The sequence below is a fragment of the Passer domesticus genome, chromosome 13 (assembly GCF_036417665.1).
Source record: "Passer domesticus isolate bPasDom1 chromosome 13, bPasDom1.hap1, whole genome shotgun sequence".
NCBI classification, from domain to species: Eukaryota; Metazoa; Chordata; class Aves; order Passeriformes; family Passeridae; genus Passer; species Passer domesticus.
In genome coordinates, this window is record NC_087486.1 from 15,994,419 (window position 1) to 16,014,894 (window position 20,476).

At 52.3% G+C, this 20,476-nt stretch overlaps 3 protein-coding genes across 3 annotated transcripts; all 3 read left to right on the top strand.

Moving 5' to 3' along the window:
• Positions 1 to 80: 80 nt before the first annotated feature.
• Positions 81 to 6,682, top strand: LOC135280190 (protocadherin beta-15-like). Its single transcript, XM_064387959.1, has one exon. The coding sequence runs from the start codon at positions 644 to 646 to the stop codon at positions 3,083 to 3,085; it is 2,442 nt and encodes an 813-aa protein (XP_064244029.1). The 5' UTR covers positions 81 to 643; the 3' UTR covers positions 3,086 to 6,682.
• A 314-nt stretch (positions 6,683 to 6,996) lies between these two features.
• LOC135280192 (protocadherin beta-15-like) lies at positions 6,997 to 12,285 on the top strand. The gene has a single exon (XM_064387961.1). The coding sequence runs from the start codon at positions 7,420 to 7,422 to the stop codon at positions 9,859 to 9,861; it is 2,442 nt and encodes an 813-aa protein (XP_064244031.1). The 5' UTR covers positions 6,997 to 7,419; the 3' UTR covers positions 9,862 to 12,285.
• Positions 12,286 to 14,188: 1,903 nt separating this feature from the next.
• Positions 14,189 to 18,266, top strand: LOC135280188 (protocadherin beta-15-like). Its single transcript, XM_064387957.1, has one exon. The coding sequence runs from the start codon at positions 14,779 to 14,781 to the stop codon at positions 17,218 to 17,220; it is 2,442 nt and encodes an 813-aa protein (XP_064244027.1). The 5' UTR covers positions 14,189 to 14,778; the 3' UTR covers positions 17,221 to 18,266.
• Positions 18,267 to 20,476: the final 2,210 nt, after the last annotated feature.

Sequence of the window (20,476 nt, forward strand, 5' to 3'; positions counted from 1 at the left end):
GTGTCCCTTGACAGAAGCAGTGTTGGGTGGGTACAGCGCCCGAGTGTGGAGTTGCATCCACTGGAGTGTTCATTGGCATGGCCGTGCTGTCACCCTCGCCCTATGTCTGTGCGGTTTCTCCTTTGGTGGAATGCGGCTCGGTCGTTGCGGGCTGAGGCTCGTCTTTGGGCTGCCCTGGTTCCGCGGCGTTCGGTTCCCGGCCCGGTGTCCCGGCGGGTTCGCAGTCGCGGGCCGGGGCGAGCGGCAGCGCGGGCTGCGGGCGGCGGCGGCTGCAGTCCCAGCGCGCACCGCTGGGTGGTGCCCTCGGCCAAGGCGGCGCCGAGCGGCTGCGGCAGCGGAGGCGGCCGAGCCCGGAGCGGCACAGCCCGAGCGAGCCCGGCCCGGCCCGGCCCGGCCCGGCCCAGCTTAGAGCAGCCCAGCGCAGCCGGGCGGAGGTGGCGGCGGCTGCGGCAGCGAGCGCTGCCCCGTGTCCCCCGCTGCCGGGACAGCCCGGCTGCAGAGGTTGCGGAGCGCCGGCCGCAATCTGAGGCAGCGAGGGAAGGCGCCCGCGCCGCACTTGGCCGCTTGCTTTCGGCGGGGAATCGCCCGGGACAGCCGCCCAGAGACCGACACCGGCCGCCGCCGCCGCCGCCGCCGCCGCGCCATGGCGCTCGCAAGGCAAGTGCTTTGTGTGTGTGCTTTGCTGTCGCTGCCGCTCGCTCGCGCCGAGCCCATCCGCTACTCCGTGGCCGAGGAGGCGGAAAGCGGCTCCCTGGTGGGCAAGCTGGCGGAGGATGCGGGGCTGCCGCCGGCGCAGCTCTCGGCTCGCCGCGCCCGCCTGGTGTCGGAGGACGGCCGGCAGCATTTTCGCTTGGAGCGCGCCTCCGGCCGCCTGCTGGTGGCGGGGAGGCTGGACCGGGAGCAGCTGTGCGGCCAGTCCGCCACCTGCATGCTCCCCTTCGAGCTGCTGCTCTCCGGCCCCCTGCAGTTCTTTCGCGTCGAGGTGACTCTGGAGGACATCAATGACCACTCACCCGTCTTCCCCGAGGAACGAGTCACTTTTAAGATCCCTGAAATAAGCGAATTGGGTTCACATTTCCCGCTCGAGGGTGCTCAAGATCTCGATATTGGCAGCAACACAGTCCAGGAGTACAGCATCTTTCCCGAGAATGAGTACTTTAGTGTCTCCTATAAGACTGGGATTGCTGGCAAGAAGTATCTCGAACTTGTTTTAGAAAAGCCACTAGACAGGGAGCAGCAAGCAGAGATGAGTTTCAGTGTCATTGCTGTGGATGGAGGCTCTCCTCCCAGGAGTGGGACCACTGAAATCGACGTTGTCGTTCTAGATGTAAATGACAATGCTCCCAAATTCACACAGGAAGAGTACATAGGAAAGATTCTGGAGAACATGCCAGAAGGCTCTGTTGTTCTGACTGTGTTGGCAACTGATCCAGATGCAGGAGTTAATGGGGACATCTCCTATCAACTCAGCCAGGCAGTGGGTCAGAGTGACTCAGCATTTGTGATTGATGCCATAAGTGGTGAAATTAAACTCACAAAACCTCTCGACTTTGAGTCAGCAGAGCATCATGAGCTCAGTGTGAGAGCCACAGATGGAGGGGGCCTGTCAGCAATGTGCAAAGTGTTGGTGGAGGTGGTGGATGTGAATGACAATGCCCCAGAGGTGGTGGTCAGTTCCTTCAGCAGTCCCCTGCCCGAGAACACCGTGCCCGGCACGGTGGTTGCCCTGTTTACGGTCAGGGACCGGGATTCTGGTGCCAACGGGAAGATCTCCTGTGCCCTGGAGGATGAGCTGTCCTTCTCCCTGCGGGCAGCCTATAAGAATTACTATGAGCTGGTGACAGTGAGCGCGCTGGACCGGGAGGAGAGGCCTCAGTACATCGTGAGTGTGACGGCAGCAGATGCGGGCTGGCCTCCTCTGAGCACCACGCAGACCTTCACCGTGGAGATCTCGGATGTCAACGACAACGCCCCCGTCTTCAACCAGAGCTCCTACACCATGTACGTGCGTGAGAACAGTGCGGCCGCAGTGTTTGTTGGAGCCGTGAGCGCTGCAGATGCTGACGTGGGGCTGAATGGCAAGGTGAGCTATTCCCTGGCAGCAGAGCAAGGGGCGGAGCGGCCCTGGTGCTCCTGCCTGTCTGTGGACTCGGAGAAGGGGCACGTGTTTGTGCTGCGGCCCCTGGACTACGAGCACTTGAGGCAGACGGAGGTGACGGTCAGTGCCTCTGACGCGGGCTCTCCTCCCCTGCGAGCCAACGTCACCGTCCGCCTGGTCGTGCTGGACGAGAATGACAACGCCCCGCTCGTGCTGTACCCAGCCCAGGAGAGCAGCCCAGGCTCCAGCGAGCTGGTGCCCGTGTGGGCCGAGGCGGGCTACCTGGTCAGCAAAGTGGTGGCCGTGGATGCGGACTCGGGCCAGAACTCCTGGCTCTCGTTCCAACTGCTGAGGGCCAGCGAGCCAGGGCTGTTCTCCGTGGGCCTGCAAAGCGGGGAGGTGCGTCTGAGGAGGCCGGTGACAGAGAGAGACAGCGTGAAGCAGAAGCTGGTTGTGCTGGTCAGAGACAACGGCAAGCCCCCGCTGTCAGCCACGGCAGCTCTGAGCGCTCTCCTGCTCAAGGACTTCTCAGAGGTGCGCCTGCCGCACAGCAGCCCGGCCTCCGAGGACCAGGGCGGCTCCCTGACCACCTATTTGATCATTGCCTTGGTCTTTGTCTCACTGCTCTTCCTCGTCTCCATCGCCGTCTTGGTGGCTCGCAAGGTGTGCGGGAGGCAGGAGCTGAAGGCTGGCCCTGTGCTTTATGCTGCCGACACCTTGCAGAGCGGCCTGGCCGATGCAGCCGCTGCAGGGACCCTGCCCCGCGCCTATTGCTACGAGATCAGCCTGACCACGGGCTCGGGCAACAGCGAGTTCAAATTCCTCAAGCCCATCGTGCCCAGCCTGCCCCCTCAGCACTGCGCCGTGGGCCAGGGCCCGGATGAGGAACAGGATTTCCCCAGTGTCCCTGTCAGCAGCGAGGACATGGCCCCAGACACTGCTGGGGCTCTCTCTGCAGGACAGTTCAACGCTCTGTCCTTTAACTAGCTGGGTCTCCAGAATCAGAGGTTTCAATACCCATGGTATGTGTGGATCCAGTCTGGAGCATGTGATAGTGATACATCCAGTGTATATCTGTGTGTGTAAATGGTTTAACCTATTTCCTGCATATTCTAATTGGAATTAATATCTACCACTCCGAAAACTATTAGGGAATTAATAGATGCCAAGGTTGTCTCCCTAAGTTTGTAATGGGTTTCTCCTGTGCTAGGGCCATTTGTAACAGGAATTATGTATCTGGTTAGCAGTCTCAGCTATTTTCTGCTTTCTCTTGCTGTCTGACAAGACAGAGGGTCTTTTTCTTCTGAGTTTAGCACAATGACACTGTTGGCCATACAAATCATATCCTCACTAAAATGCAAAAAGGCCCTCTTTGAGCTCCAGGAATATAAGGAAGTTGTGGCTATTGAGTCACAATATCATGTATGCACTAAGGTTTTCTTTCCTGGGTTCTGGATGTTCCTTTTTGAGATGTGAGCTTTGTGTGTAGACATTGAATATCTGCAGATGCTTCAAAATTACTGCCTGGTGAAGCAGTGGGCTGCTCCCACCCGGCCTGTGCAGCACAGGCAGTGCCAGGTCAGCAGGGAAGGAGGTGATTTGGATCCTATTGCAATAGCAATGTCTTCATCCTAATCTGACTCAGAGGAGAGCTGCAAAATGCACAACAAAATCTTCCTTTGGCTAGCAAGAGGGCCTTGGTTGTTCTGTCTTCTCAGGATTGTCTTGGAGATAGAGGAGCACAAACGGTGTTAGGGTAGACTGTACATGAACAGAGTTGTAGAAGCATGTTCATTGTTGTTGAATGCATTGAAGGAAAACTCCATAAATACGACAAGCTAATTATTGAGAGGAAGAGTAAAGAAGGACTTGAAAATAATCAATGAGATTGGTCTTTTCCTTTGTTGTTCCTGAATCCCAAGGCTTCTTGATGGGACTAGAAAGCTGTCCATGCATGATTTTCTGTGTTTGTGTTGGAGCATTTGCATTCCCATGTTTGCCCTTTCTCCTCTGAAATGGACTGAGCACTGTTGTGAACCTGTTCCTCTAGAGAAGGACTGCCACCCCATCTAGAATAACTGATTGTTTGAATGATGTCTGTGATGCATGAAATAATCAGAAAGCCTCCCTCTTGCACTGTGATGTGCTGAAGTGATGCAGTTTAACCTTGTAAGTTAGTATAACTGTGGGATTAGAAACTGAATAATTGTGTTAGACTGAAATAAAGACAACACTTGACTGCTTTAGTGGAGACAGAATTCTTTGTAGAGACATTAATTCTGGGAAAGCGTCAGCAAGGAATTCAAAAATTCTGTGAGTTACTTTCCCACTGTGTCCCTTGCCTGAAGCAATGTTTGATGGGTGCAGTTCCTGAACGTGGAGATGCAGCCGGCAGAGTGTTCATAGGCATGCCCCTGCTGTCACCATTGCCCAATCTCTGCTCGGTTTCTCCTGCAGAGGGATGGGGCTCTGTCCTCCTGGACTCCACATCATCTTTAGGCTGGACCAGGGCCAGGATGAGGAACAGGATTTCCCCAGTGTCCCTGTCAGCACCGAGGACATGGCCCCAGACACTGCTGGGACTCTCTCTGCAGGACAGTTCAATGATCTCTCCTTTAACTAACATGGGCTTTGCACAGCCAAAGGCTTCATGGCTCTTGGGAGGAGGGGATCCAGGATGGAACATGTGACAATGGTTGCTCCAGAATTAATCTGTGCTTGCCCTTGGTTCCACCATCTTTCTTCAAATTCTCTTCAGAATGAACACAGTCCTCCCCTCTAAGGAGCAATGATGGGAGGAAATGAAGCCAAGGTTCTGTCACTTATTTAGTGATTTGTTTCAGCTCTGTTACTGCCATTTCTAATGGGCTTTATGTATTTGGTTAGGACTCAAAGCTATGTGCCTCTTTCTCTTGCTGTCTGAAAAGTCATAGGATGTTTTTATTCTGAGCTTTAAACAATGTCACAGTTGGCCAGACAAATCATATCCCCCCTGCCAAAAAAGCAAATAAAATGCAAAAAGCCCTTTTTGCACTTCGGAAAGTCAAGGATATTGTCAGTAATGAGGTGCTATATCACGTAGCACCAGACCCTTTCTTCGCTGGATTCTGGATGTCTCTGTCTGAGATGTGCTCTCTCTGTGCTTTGCTTTCCTGTCACTGTGACCGACAAGACATGCCTGTTCATTCAGACACTCAGTATGTGCAGATGCTTCAGCAGTGCTGCCTGGTGAAGCAGGGAGTTGCTCCCACCCAGCCATTGGAGCACAGGCAGCTCCAGCCCAGCAGGGAAGGAGGAGATTTGGGCCCTTTGACAACAGCAGTGTTGTCTTTCTTAAAGCAAGAAAATGCACAACAAAACCTTCCTTTGGTGTATAAGAACGGTTTGGGTGTTCTGTCAGCTCAGGATTGCCTTGGAAATACAGCAGCACGAGCAGTGTTAGGGTGGACTGTAACTGAACAGAGCTGTACAAACATGTTCATTGTGATTGAATGCATTGAAGGTAAAATCCACAAATACTAAAACTCAATTATTGTAAGGTGGAGTCAGGAAGTGTTGGGAAGGATGAAAGTTTGCCAAGAAAGTCTGACAGATATGTATGCTTGGCAGAAAGATTTTTGAATGTAGACTCTGGAGAATGAATAGAAATGAAAGCAAGTTTTGATACAGATGAAAAGAATGTCTGGGCCAGTATTTCTGGATAACAAAGAAGTCAAAGAGTATGTTAGTTAGAAGGGGTTTTTTATGGCTTAGAGCAAAGGATAAACCCACCACAAACAGACAATGTTTTTACCAAGCAGAAAGATAGCACAGGCAAACAGACCTGTCCATGTTGCAAGTGGAAAAAAGGTCTCAGAAATTTCCACTGCAAAAAAAAAAAAAAAAAAAAAACAACTGAAAAACAACTTCTAGCTGAAACTGTAACTTTTAATTATCGGATATTAGTAACAGGAATATTGTAATTATAGTAGCTATGATAGGCTACAGGTAGAAGTTAAGATATAGATTGGTTCTTATGTATTAAGATGCTCAGCAAAGAAAAGTATATAATGCATTAGAACTAAAATTAAAGGGTCTTCAGGCTTGCCTGGAGCTGGAGGTGACAGCTGTAGGTAGAGGCTCCACTGGCCATGAACCTGGACTGCTGTAACATCTTCAATACAATAAACTGTATTTTGAAGATGCACCTGGAGTCCTGCAACTCTCATTCAGGCTCTTACTAAGAAGAACTTAAAAAAAAATGAGATTCAGATTGGTCATTGCTTTCCCTGAATCCCAAAGCTTCTTGATGTGACTAGAAAGCGGTCCATGCATGATTTTCTGTGTTTGTGTTCGAGCATTTCCATTCCCATGTTTGCCCTTTCTCCTGTGAAATGGACTGATCACTGTACTGAGCCTGTTCCTCTAGAGAAGGACTGCCAACCCATCTACAAAAACCAGTTATTTTAATAATGTCTGTGATGCACAAAAAAATCAGAAAATCTCCCTCACGCAGTTCTCTACTGAGGTTTTAGAGATTAACGTTGTAAACTGACATACCTGTGAGTTTAACCATTGAAAAAATATGTTGGACTGAAATAAAGAGAAGACCCTAATTCCTTTGGTGAAAACAGAAGTTGTTTAGACACTTTATTTCCTAGAAAGATCCTTCAAGGCATTTCAAAATTCTGCGAGTCATTTTCTCCCTGTGTCCCTTGACAGAAGCAGTGTTGTGTGGGTACAGCGCCCGAGTGTGGAGATGCAGCCGGGAGAGTGTTCATTGGCATGGCCGTGCTGTCACCCTCGCCCTATGTCTGTGCTGTTTGTCCTTTGGTGGAATGCGGCTGGGTCGTTGCGGGCTGAGGCTCGTCTTTGGGCTGCCCTGGTTCCGCGGCGTTCGGTTCCCGGCCCGGTGTCCCGGCGGGTTCGCAGTCGCGGGCCGGGGCGAGCGGCAGCGCGGGCTGCGGGCGGCGGCGGCTGCAGTCCCAGCGCGCACCGCTGGGTGGTGCCCTCGGCCAAGGCGGCGCCGAGCGGCTGCGGCAGCGGAGGCGGCCGAGCCCGGAGCGGCACAGCCCGAGCGAGCCCGGCCCGGCCCGGCCCGGCCCGGCCCAGCTTAGAGCAGCCCAGCGCAGCCGGGCGGAGGTGGCGGCGGCTGCGGCAGCGAGCGCTGCCCCGTGTCCCCCGCTGCCGGGACAGCCCGGCTGCAGAGGTTGCGGAGCGCCGGCCGCAATCTGAGGCAGCGAGGGAAGGCGCCCGCGCCGCACTTGGCCGCTTGCTTTCGGCGGGGAATCGCCCGGGACAGCCGCCCAGAGACCGACACCGGCCGCCGCCGCCGCCGCGCCATGGCGCTCGCAAGGCAAGTGCTTTGTGTGTGTGCTTTGCTGTCGCTGCCGCTCGCTCGCGCCGAGCCCATCCGCTACTCCGTGGCCGAGGAGGCGGAAAGCGGCTCCCTGGTGGGCAAGCTGGCGGAGGATGCGGGGCTGCCGCCGGCGCAGCTCTCGGCTCGCCGCGCCCGCCTGGTGTCGGAGGACGGCCGGCAGCATTTTCGCTTGGAGCGCGCCTCCGGCCGCCTGCTGGTGGCGGGGAGGCTGGACCGGGAGCAGCTGTGCGGCCAGTCCGCCACCTGCATGCTCCCCTTCGAGCTGCTGCTCTCCAGCCCCCTGCAGTTCTTTCGCGTCGAGGTGACTCTGGAGGACATCAATGACCATTCACCCGTCTTCCCCGAGAAACGAGTCACATTTAAGATCCTTGAAACAAGCGAATCGGGTTCACATTTCCCTTTGGAGGAGGCTCAAGATCTCGATATTGGCAGCAACACAGTTCAGGAGTACAGCATCTCTCCCAAGAACGAGTACTTTAGTGTCTCCTATGGGACTGGGATTGCTGGCAAGAAGTATCTCGAACGTGTTTTAGAAAAGCCACTAGACAGGGAGCAGCAAGCAGAGATGGGTTTCAGTCTCATTGCTGTGGATGGGGGCTCTCCTCCCAGGAGTGGCACCACCGAAATCGATGTTGTCGTTCTAGATGTAAATGACAATGCTCCCAAATTCACACAGGAAGAGTACATAGGAAAGATTCTGGAGAACATGCCAGAAGGCTCTGTGGTTCTGACTGTGGTGGCAACTGATCCGGATGCAGGAGCTAATGGGGACATCTCCTATCAACTCAGCCAGGCAGTGGGGCAGAGTGAGTCAGCATTTGTGATTGATGCCATAAGTGGTGAAATTAAACTCACAAAACCTCTGGACTTTGAGGCAGCAGAGCATCATGAATTGCGTGTGAGGGCCACAGATGGAGGGGGCCTGTCTGCAATCTGCAAAGTGTTGGTGGAGGTGGTGGATGTGAATGACAATGCCCCAGAGGTGGTGGTCAGTTCCTTCAGCAGTCCCCTGCCCGAGAACACAGTGCCCGGCACGGTGGTTGCCCTGTTTACGGTCAGGGACCGGGATTCTGGTGCCAACGGGAAGATCTCCTGTGCCCTGGAGGATGAGCTGTCCTTCTCCCTGCGGGCAGCCTATAAGAATTACTATGAGCTGGTGACAGTGAGCGCGCTGGACCGGGAGGAGAGGCCTCAGTACATCGTGAGTGTGACGGCAGCAGATGCGGGCTGGCCTCCTCTGAGCACCACGCAGACCTTCACCGTGGAGATCTCGGATGTCAACGACAACGCCCCCGTCTTCAACCAGAGCTCCTACACCATGTACGTGCGTGAGAACAGTGCGGCCGCGGTGTTTGTTGGAGCCGTGAGCGCTGCAGATGCTGACGTGGGGCTGAATGGCAAGGTGAGCTATTCCCTGGCAGCAGAGCAAGGGGCGGAGCGGCCCTGGTGCTCCTGCCTGTCTGTGGACTCGGAGAAGGGGCACGTGTTTGTGCTGCGGCCCCTGGACTACGAGCACTTGAGGCAGACGGAGGTGACGGTCAGTGCCTCTGACGCGGGCTCTCCTCCCCTGCGAGCCAACGTCACCGTCCGCCTGGTCGTGCTGGACGAGAATGACAACGCCCCGCTCGTGCTGTACCCAGCCCAGGAGAGCAGCCCAGGCTCCAGCGAGCTGGTGCCCGTGTGGGCCGAGGCGGGCTACCTGGTCAGCAAAGTGGTGGCCGTGGATGCGGACTCGGGCCAGAACTCCTGGCTCTCGTTCCAACTGCTGAGGGCCAGCGAGCCAGGGCTGTTCTCCGTGGGCCTGCAAAGCGGGGAGGTGCGTCTGAGGAGGCCGGTGACAGAGAGAGACAGCGTGAAGCAGAAGCTGGTTGTGCTGGTGAGAGACAACGGCAAGCCCCCGCTGTCAGCCACGGCAGCTCTGAGCGCTCTCCTGCTCAAGGACTTCTCAGAGGTGCGCCTGCCGCACAGCAGCCCGGCCTCCGAGGACCAGGGCGGCTCCCTGACCACCTATTTGATCATTGCCTTGGTCTTTGTCTCACTGCTCTTCCTCGTCTCCATCGCCGTCTTGGTGGCTCGCAAGGTGTGCGGGAGGCAGGAGCTGAAGGCTGGCCCTGTGCTTTATGCTGCCGACACCTTGCAGAGCGGCCTGGCCGATGCAGCCGCTGCAGGGACCCTGCCCCGCGCCTATTGCTACGAGATCAGCCTGACCACGGGCTCGGGCAACAGCGAGTTCAAATTCCTCAAGCCCATCGTGCCCAGCCTGCCCCCTCAGCACTGCGCCGTGGGCCAGGGCCCGGATGAGGAACAGGATTTCCCCGGTGTCCCTGTCAGCAGCGAGGACATGGCCCCAGACACTGCTGGGACTCTCTCTGCAGGACAGTTCAACACTCTTTCCTTTAACTAGCTGGGGTCTGCATAGACAGAGGTTTCTTGGCCTGTGCATGTGGCAATGATTCCTCCAGAATAATTTTTTATTTCCAATTACTGTAACAAATTTCCTCCTAATTCTATTTGGAATGAATATCTGCCACTCCAAAATCAGTGAAAGAAGTAAAAGAAGCCAAGGTCTGCTCATTTAGTTTATCGTGGGTTTCCGCTTTTTTACTGAAGTTTCTAATGAGTTTTAAGTATGTGGTTAGCGCTCACTCACTCAGCTATATGCCCCTGTTTCTCTTGCTGTCTGAAAAGACTGAGGAACATTTTATTCAGAGCATTAAAATCATGTGTGGCTGCCACATAAAATATATACTCACTGATAAGCAAAAAGCCCTTTTTGCCCTTCAGGAAAGCAAGGATGCCATGAGTGCTGAGTCCCAATATCATGTGAGCACTAGGCCCTCTCTCCCTGGGATTCTGGATGTCTCTGTCTGAGATGTGACCTCTGTGTGCTTTGCTTTCTTCTCGCTGTGTTTGTACATGCAGACATTTAATATCTGCAGATGCCTCAGTAGTGCTGCCTGGTGGAGCTGGGAGTTGCTCCCACCCAGCCACAGCAAGACAGACAGTGCCAGTTCACCAGGGAAGGAGGTGATTTGGACCCTTTGGTAACATCAGTCTCATCTGCCTTATCTAGCTTACAGTAGAGCAACCAAATGTTCAAAAAATCTTCCTTTGCTTGTAAGAAGTGCTTGGGTGTTACGTCACATCAGGATTGCCCAGGAAGTACAGCAGCACAAACAGTGTAAGGGTAGACTGTAATTGAATGGAGTGGTACAAACGTGGTCATTGTTTTTAGCTGTATTGAAGGCAAAATCCATAAATACTACAAGACATTTATTGGAAGGTAGTGACAGGAAGAACTTTAAAAAAAATAGACATTAAGTTTGGTCTTTCCATTATTGATCCTGAATAGGGATTTTTTGAAAGGACTAGAAAGCTGTGCATGCGTATTTTCTGTGTTTGTGTCAGAGCATTTGCATTCCCATGCTTGCCCTTTCTCCTCTGAAATGAACTGTGCATTGTACTGAGCCTGTTCCACTAGAGAAGGACTGCCACCCCATCTAGAATAAATGGATGTTTGAATGATGTCTATGATGCACAAAATAATGAGAAAGCCTCCCTCTCGCACTGTGATGTGCTGAAGTGATGCAGTTTAATGTTGTAAATTGGTATAACTGTGTGATTAGGAAGTGAAAAATTGTTTTAGACTGAAATAAAAGACCACCCTGACTCCTTCAGTGGAGACAAAAGTCCTTGTAGAGATGTTCTTTCTGGGACAGCCCTATCAAGGCATTTCAAAACTCTGTGAGTTACTTTCCCACTGTGTCCCTTGCCTGAAGCAATGTTGGGTGGGCACAGTTCCTGAACGTGGAGATGCAACCAGGACACAGTTCATTGGCATGCCCCTGCTGGCACCACCAGCCTGTTTCTGCTCGGTTTCTCCTGCTGAGGGATGGGCCTCTGTCCTTCTGGACTCCACGTCGTCTTTAGGCTGAACCAGGGCCAGGATGAGGACCAGGATTTCCCCGGTGTCCCTGTGGGCAGCGAGGACATGGCCCCAGGCACTGCTGGGGCTCTCTCTGCAGGACAGTTCAACGCTCTCTCCTTTGACTAGCTGGGTGTGCACAGCCAGAGGCTTCATGGCTCTTGGGAGGAGGGGATCCAGGCTGCAGCATGTGGCAGTGGTTCCTCAAGAGTCAATGTGTTCCAAATTGGCATAATTAGTATCCTGCAAATTCTATGTCAGAGTAAAATTTTCTTCCCCTCCAAAAACAGAAATAAGGTAAAAAGGGCACTCAGATTCATTCCTTCAGACAATATTGTATTTCAGCTCTGTCTCAGTCATTTCTGGTAGGCTCTCAGAATGCACTCCCAACTATGCTCTTGTTTCCATTGCTTTCAGGTCAGACATTGGACTGCTTATTCTTTGTTAATGCTCAGTGGCACAGTTGTGTGCACTACTATCACACTTGCTGAAATGACAGTTCTTTTCCCCACAAAAGCAAGGTAGTTCTGAATACTGTGTTACAATGTTGTGTTAGCACAGGGCTTTTTCTCTCTGAGGTTCTGGATGTCTCTGTCTGAGGTGTGTGGGCTCTGTGTGTTTCTCTTTATTCTCAGGACACCTCTCTGCATGGCCAATGTGCATCTGCAGATGCTTCACTGGTGCTGCCCAGTGAAAGTGGGTGTTGCTCCCATGCAGCCATTGCACTGCAGTCATTTCCAGCTGTGCAGTCTAGAAGGCTGGAGTTTTGATCCTTTCAGGGCAGAGAGCAGAGCAGCAAAACACCCGACAAATTCTTTCCTTGGCCTGTCAGTGTGGGTTTGGTGTTCTGTCTCCCTGGGATTGCCTTGGATGTACAGCAGTGTCAGGACAATCTGACTTTGGACAGGTTATAACTGCACAGAGTCATGAAAACATATCCATTGTCTGGGCTTGAAAACGCCACATGTGCGTTAAAGACAATATTGTGAAGATCAAATGAAGAACTTGAAAGCAAGACTTTGAGTTTTGTTTCTCATTCTTGTTTCTGAATTCTGTGTTTTTCTCTTGGGAAGAGAAACCTGTCCCCACATGACTGTGTCCATTTGTGGTAGAGCATTCTCAAGTGTCCCTTTCTCCTTCTACTCTCTGACCTGTATTGGCATTGTTTTTCCTGTTCATCCAGTCCAGAGAAGGACTGCCACCCCATCTATAAAAACTTGTTATTTGAATAATGTCTGTGATGCATGGAATATTCAGAAAGACTCCCTCACGCTGTATTGTGCCGACGACACAGAGATTAACATTTTTAACTGGAATACCTCTGAGTTTAACAATTGAAAAATATTGGATGCTGGGACTCTCTCTTCAGGACAGTTCAACACTCTAACTTGCTGTGGTCTGCTCAGCCATCCGAGTCATGACCCATGGGTGGAGGGGATCCAGTCTGCAGCATAGGGCAATGATTCCTCAAGATTATATCTGTATTGGCCATTGGTTTACCAAATTTGTTGAAAATTCGATCCAGAATTAATATCTCCAACTCCATAAACCATGACGGAAATAAAAGAAGCCAAGGTTCACTCACTTATTTAGTAATCTTTTTCAGCTTTCTTACTGCCATTTGTAACAGGCTTTAAGTGTGTGCTTACCACTGACAGCAATGCTCTTGATTTTCTGGCTGTCTGACAAGACAGAGGAGCTTTTAGTTCTGAGCTTTAGGATGATGTCTCTGTTGGACAAACAATTCATGTCCTCAGTGAAATGCAAAATGGCCTTTGTTATGCTTCAGGAAAGCAAGGAGGTTCTGAGTATTGAGTGACCATGTCATGTGAGCACGAGGCCCTTTCTTGCCTGAGTTCTGGCTGTCTCTGTGTGAGATGGGAGCTCTGTATGCAGACATTGAATATGTGCAGATGCTTCAGCAGTGCTGCCTGGTGAAGCAGGGAGTTGCTCCCAGCCAGCCAGTGGAGCACAGGCAGCTGCAGCTGAGCAGGGAAGGAGGAGATTTGGGCCCTTTCAGTACAGCAGTCTCACCTTCCTTATCTAGCCAGAGTCCAGCAACAAAATGCACAAGAAAATCTTCCTTTGGCTGGCAAGAAGGATTTGAGTGCTCTGTCAGCTCAGGATTGCCTTGGAAATAGAGCAGCACAAATGGTGTTAGGGTAGACTGTAACTGGACAGGGCTGTAACATGGAACAGAAACATGTTCATTGTCATTGAATGCATTGAAGGAAAAATCCACAAATATTAAAAGCCAGTTATTGGAAGGAAGAGTCAAGCAGAACTTAAAACAAAGATGTTCAGATTGCTCTGTAAGTTGTTCTTCCTGAATCCCAAGGCTTCTTGATGGGAGTGGAAAGGTGTCCACACAAGATTTTCTGTGTTTGTGTCAGAGCATTTGCATTCCCATGTTTGCCTGTTCTCCTTTGACCCACTGAAATGGACTGAGCACTGTTGTGAGCCTGTTCCTCTAGAGAAGGACTGCCACCCCATCTAGAATACCTGGTTGTTTGAATGATGTCTGTGATGCACGAAATAATCAGAAAGTCTCCCTCACTCACTTTTCTGCTGAGGTTATAGAGATTAACGTTGTAAACTGCTATACCTCTGAGTTTTACAATGGAAAAAATATGTTGGACTGAAATAAAGAGAAGGCCCTAATTCCTTTCTTGAAAAGAGAATTTGTTTAGACATATTCTTTCCGGGAAAGATCCTTCAAGGCATTTCAAACTTCTGCGAGTCTCTTTCTCCCTTTTTCCCTTGACAGAAGCAGTGTTGGGTGGGTACAGCGCCTGAGTGTGGAGATGCAGCCGGGAGAGTGTTCATTGGCATGCCCATGCTGTCACCATCGCCCTATCCCTGTGCTGTGTCTCCTTTGGTGGAATGCGGCTGGGTCGTTGCGGGCTGAGGCTCGTCTTTGGGCTGCCCTGGTTCCGCGGCGTTCGGTTCCCGGCCCGGTGTCCCGGCGGGTTCGCAGTCGCGGGCCGGGGCGAGCGGCAGCGCGGGCTGCGGGCGGCGGCGGCTGCAGTCCCAGCGCGCACCGCTGGGTGGTGCCCTCGGCCAAGGCGGCGCCGAGCGGCTGCGGCAGCGGAGGCGGCCGAGCCCGGAGCGGCACAGCCCGAGCGAGCCCGGCCCGGCCCGGCCCGGCCCGGCCCAGCTTAGAGCAGCCCAGCGCAGCCGGGCGGAGGTGGCGGCGGCTGCGGCAGCGAGCGCTGCCCCGTGTCCCCCGCTGCCGGGACAGCCCGGCTGCAGAGGTTGCGGAGCGCCGGCCGCAATCTGAGGCAGCGAGGGAAGGCGCCCGCGCCGCACTTGGCCGCTTGCTTTCGGCGGGGAATCGCCCGGGACAGCCGCCCAGAGACCGACACCGGCCGCCGCCGCCGCCGCCGCCGCCGCGCCATGGCGCTCGCAAGGCAAGTGCTTTGTGTGTGTGCTTTGCTGTCGCTGCCGCTCGCTCGCGCCGAGCCCATCCGCTACTCCGTGGCCGAGGAGGCGGAAAGCGGCTCCCTGGTGGGCAAGCTGGCGGAGGATGCGGGGCTGCCGCCGGCGCAGCTCTCGGCTCGCCGCGCCCGCCTGGTGTCGGAGGACGGCCGGCAGCATTTTCGCTTGGAGCGCGCCTCCGGCCGCCTGCTGGTGGCGGGGAGGCTGGACCGGGAGCAGCTGTGCGGCCAGTCCGCCACCTGCATGCTCCCCTTCGAGCTGCTGCTCTCCAGCCCCCTGCAGTTCTTTCGCGTCGAGGTGACTCTGGATGACATCAATGACCATTCCCCCGTCTTCCCCGAGGATCGAGTCAGATTCGACATCCCGGAGACGAGTGAGCCTGGTTCACATTTCCAGCTGGAGGAGGCTCAAGATCTCGATATTGGCAGCAACACAGTTCAGACGTACAGCATCTCTCCCGAGAATGAGTACTTTAGTGTCTCCTATGGGACTGGGATTGCTGGCAAGAAGTATCTTGAACTGGTTTTGGAAAAACCACTAGACAGAGAGAAGCAGGAAGAGATGGGTTTCAGTCTCATTGCTGTAGATGGAGGCTCTCCTCCCAGGAGTGGCACCATCGAAATCGACATTGTCGTTCTCGATGTAAATGACAATACCCCTATATTCACACAGGAAGAGTACGTAGGAAGAGTTCTGGAGAACATGCCAGAAGGCTCTGTGGTTCTGACTGTGCTGGCAACTGATCCGGATGCAGGAGTTAATGGGGAAATTTCCTATCAACTCAGCCAGGCAGTGGGTCAGAGTGACTCAGCATTTGTGATTGATTCCAACACTGGTGAAATCAGACTCACAAAACCTCTGGACTTTGAGGAAGCAGACACTCATGAGTTCCGTGTGAGGGCCAGAGATGGTGGTGGCCTGTCAGCAATCTGCAAAGTGTTGGTGGAGGTGGTGGATGTGAATGACAATGCCCCAGAGGTGGTGGTCAGTTCCTTCAGCAGTCCCCTCCCCGAGAACACAGTGCCCGGCACGGTGGTTGCCCTGTTTACGGTCAGGGACCGGGATTCTGGTGCCAACGGGAAGATCTCCTGTGCCCTGGAGGATGAGCTGTCCTTCTCCCTGCGGGCAGCCTATAAGAATTACTATGAGCTGGTGACAGTGAGCGCGCTGGACCGGGAGGAGAGGCCTCAGTACATCGTGAGTGTGACGGCAGCAGATGCGGGCTGGCCTCCTCTGAGCACCACGCAGACCTTCACCGTGGAGATCTCGGATGTCAACGACAACGCCCCCGTCTTCAACCAGAGCTCCTACACCATGTACGTGCGTGAGAACAGTGCGGCCGCGGTGTTTGTTGGAGCCGTGAGCGCTGCAGATGCTGACGTGGGGCTGAATGGCAAGGTGAGCTATTCCCTGGCAGCAGAGCAAGGGGCGGAGCGGCCCTGGTGCTCCTGCCTGTCTGTGGACTCGGAGAAGGGGCACGTGTTTGTGCTGCGGCCCCTGGACTACGAGCACTTGAGGCAGACGGAGGTGACGGTCAGTGCCTCTGACGCGGGCTCTCCTCCCCTGCGAGCCAACGTCACCGTCCGCCTGGTCGTGCTGGACGAGAATGACAACGCCCCGCTCGTGCTGTACCCAGCCCAGGAGAGCAGCCCAGGCTCCAGCGAGCTGGTGCCCGTGTGGGCCGAGGCGGGCTACCTGGTCAGCAAAGTGGTGGCCGTGGATGCGGACTCGGGCCAGAACTCCTGGCTCTCGTTCCAGCTGCTGAGGGCCAGCGAGCCAGGGCTGTTCTCCGTGGGCCTGCAAAGCGGGGAGGTGCGTCTGAGGAGGCCGGTGACAGAGAGAGACAGCGTGAAGCAGAAGCTGGTTGTGCTGGTGAGAGACAACGGCAAGCCCCCGCTGTCAGCCACGGCAGCTCTGAGCGCTCTCCTGCTCAAGGACTTCTCAGAGGTGCGCCTGCCGCACAGCAGCCCGGCCTCCGAGGACCAGGGCGGCTCCCTGACCACCTATTTGATCATTGCCTTGGTCTTTGTCTCACTGCTCTTCCTCGTCTCCATCGCCGTCTTGGTGGCTCGCAAGGTGTGCGGGAGGCAGGAGCTGAAGGCTGGCCCTGTGCTTTATGCTGCCGACACCTTGCAGAGCGGCCTGGCCGATGCAGCCGCTGCAGGGACCCTGCCCCGCGCCTATTGCTACGAGATCAGCCTGACCACGGGCTCGGGCAACAGCGAGTTCAAATTCCTCAAGCCCATCGTGCCCAGCCTGCCCCCTCAGCACTGCGCCGTGGGCCAGGGCCCGGATGAGGAACAGGATTTCCCCAGTGTCCCTGTCAGCAGCGAGGACATGGCCCCCGACACTGCTGGGGCTCTCTCTGCAGGACAGTTCAACGCTCTGTCCTTTAACTAGCTGGGTCTGCAGAGTCAGAGGTTTCAATACCCATGGAAGGAATGGATCCAGGATGCTCCATGTGACTGTGGTTCGTCCAGAGTATATCTCTCTGTTTATATGGTTTAGCCCTTTTCCTGCATATTCTATTCATAATTTATGTCTACCACTCCAAAAACTATTAGGGAATTAAAAGATGCTATGGTTGTCTCACTAAGTTTTAATGTGTTTCTCCTGTGCTATGGCCATTTGTAACAGGCGTTACGTATCTGGTTAGCAGTCTCAGCTATTTTCTGCTTTCTCTTGCTGTCTGACAAGACAGAGGATCTTTTTCTTCTGAGGTTTAGGAAAATGTCACTGTTGGCCATAAAAATCATATCCTCACTGAAATGCAAAAAGGCCCTTTTTGAGCTCTAGGAATGTAAGGAAGTTGTGGCTATTGAGTCACAATATCATGTGTGCCCTAGAGTTTTCTTGCCTGGGTTCTGGATGTTCCTTTTTGAGATGTGAGCTCTGTGTGCAGACACTGAATATCTGCAGATGCTTCAGAATTACTGCCTGGTGAAGCAGGGGGCTGCTCCCACCCAGCCATGACAACAGGCAGTGCCAGCTCAGAAGGGAAGGAGGTGATTTGGATCCTTTTGTAACAGCAGTCTCATCATCCTAATCTGGCTCAGAGTAAAGCTGCAAAATGCACAACAAAATCTTCCTTTGGCTTGCAAGAGGGCCTTGGGTGTTCTGTCATCTCAGGATTGCCTTGGAAATAGAGGAGCACAAACGGTGTTAGGGTAGACTGTGCATAAAGAGAATTGTAGAAAAAAGTTCATTGTTGTTGAATGCATTGAAGGAAAACTCCATAAATACTACGAGCCAATTTTTGAGAGGAAGAGTGAAGAAGGAGTTGAAAATAGTCAACGAGATTGGTGTTTTCATTGTTGTTCCTGAATCCCAAGGCTTCTTGATGGGACTAGAAAGCTGTCCATGCATGATTTTCTGTGTTTGTGTCAGAGCATTTGCATTCCCATGTTTGCTCTTTCTCCTCTGAAATGGACTGAGCATTGTACTGAGCCTGTTCCTCTAGAGAAGGACTGCCACCCGATCTAGAATAACTGGTTGTTTGAATGATGTCTGTGATGCATGAAATAATCAGAAAGCCTCCCTCTCACACTGTGATGTGCTGAAGTGATGCAGTTTAACCTTGTAAGTTAGTATAACTGTGGGATTAGAAACTGAATAATTGTGTTAGACTGAAATAAAGACAACACTTGACTGCTTTAGTGGAGACAGAATTCTTTGTAGAGACATTACTTCAGGGAAAACGTTGTCAAGGAATTTAAAAATTCTGCGAGTTACTTTCCCACTGTGTCCCTTGCCTGAAGCAATGTTGGGTGGGTACAGTTCCTGAACATGGAGATGCAGCTGGGAGAGTGTTCATAGGCATGCCCCTGCTGTCACCATTGCCCAATCTCTGCTCGGTTTCTCGTGCTGAGGGATGGGTCTCTGTCCTCCTGGACTCCACGTCGTCTTTAGGCTGGTCCAGGGCATAGATGAGGAACAGGATTTCCCCGGTGTCCCTGTCAGTACCAAGGACATGGCCCCAGGCACTGCTGGGACTCTCTCTGCAGGACAGTTCAATGATCTCTCCTTTAACTAACATGGGCTTTGCACAGCCAGAGGCTTCGTGGCTCTTGGGAGGAGGGGATCCAGGATGGAGCATGTGACAATGGTTACTCCAGAATTAATCTGTGCTTGCCCTTGGTTCCACCATCTTTCTTCAAATTTTCTTCAGAATGAACACAGTCTTCCCCTCTAAAGAACAATGATGGGAGGAAACGAAGCCAAGGTTCTGTCACTTATTTAGTGATTTGTTTCAGCTCTGTTACTGCCATTTCTAATGGGCTTTATGTATTTGGTTAGCACTCAAAGCTATGTGCCTCTTTCTCTTGCTGTCTGAAAAGTCATAGGATGTTTTTATTCTGAGCTTTAAACAATGTCACAGTTGGCCAGACAAATGATATCCCCACTGCCAAAAAAGCAAATAAAATGCAAAAAGCCCTTTTTGCACTTCGGAAAATCAAGGATATTGTTAGTAATGAGGTGCTATGTCACATGGCACTATACCCTTTCTTCGCTGGATTCTGGATGTCTCTGTCTGAGATGTGCTCTCTCTGTGCTTTGCTTTCCTGTCACTGTGACCGACAAGACATGCCTGTTCATTCTGACACTCAGTATGTGCAGATGCTTCAGCAGTGCTGCCTGGTGAAGCAGGGAGTTGCTCCCACCCAGCCATTGGAGCACAGGCAGCTCCAGCCCAGCAGGGAAGGAGGAGATTTGGGCCATTTGACAACAGCAGTGTTATCTTTCTTAAAGCAAGAAAATGCACAACAAAACCTTCCTTTGGTGTATAAGAAGGGTTTGGGTGTTCTGTCACCTCAGGATTGCCATGGAAATACAGCAGCACGAGCAGTGTTAGGGTAGACTGTAACTGAACAGAGCTGTACAAACATGTTCATTGTGATTGAATGCATTGAAGGTAAAATCCACAAATACTAAAACACAATTATTGTAAGGTGGAGTCAGGAAGTGTTGGGAAGGATGAAAGTTTGCCAAGAAAGTCTGACAGATATGTATGCTTGGCAGAAAGATTTTTGAATGAAGACTCTGGAGAATGAATAGAAATGAAAGTGAGTTTTGATACTGCTGAGCCAGTATTTCTGGATAACAAAGAAGTCAAAGAGTATGTTAGTTAGAAGGGGTTTTTTATGGCTTAAAGCAAAGGATAAACCCACCACAAAAAGATATTTTTACCAAGCAGAAAGATAGCACAGGCAAACAGACATGTCAATATTGCAAGGGGAAAAAAGGTCTCAGAAATTTCCACTGCAAAAAAAACCTGAAAAATAACTTCTAGCTTAAAGTGTAACTTTTAATGATTGGATATTAATAACAGGAATATGGTAATTATAGCAGTTATGATAGGCTATAGATAAAAGTTGAGATATAGATTGATTCTTATGTATTAAGATGCTCAGCAAAGAGAAGTATATAATGCATTAGAACCAAAATTAAAGGGTCTTCAGGCTTGCCTGGAGCTGGAGGTGACAGCTGTACGCAGAGGCTCCACTGGCCATGAACCTGGACTGCTGAAACATCTTCAATACAATAAACTGTATTTTTAAGAGCCACCTGGAGTCCTGCAACTCTCATTCAGGCTCTTACTAAGAAGAACTTTAAAAAAAAGACAATCAGATTGGTCATTGCTTTCCCTGAATCCCAA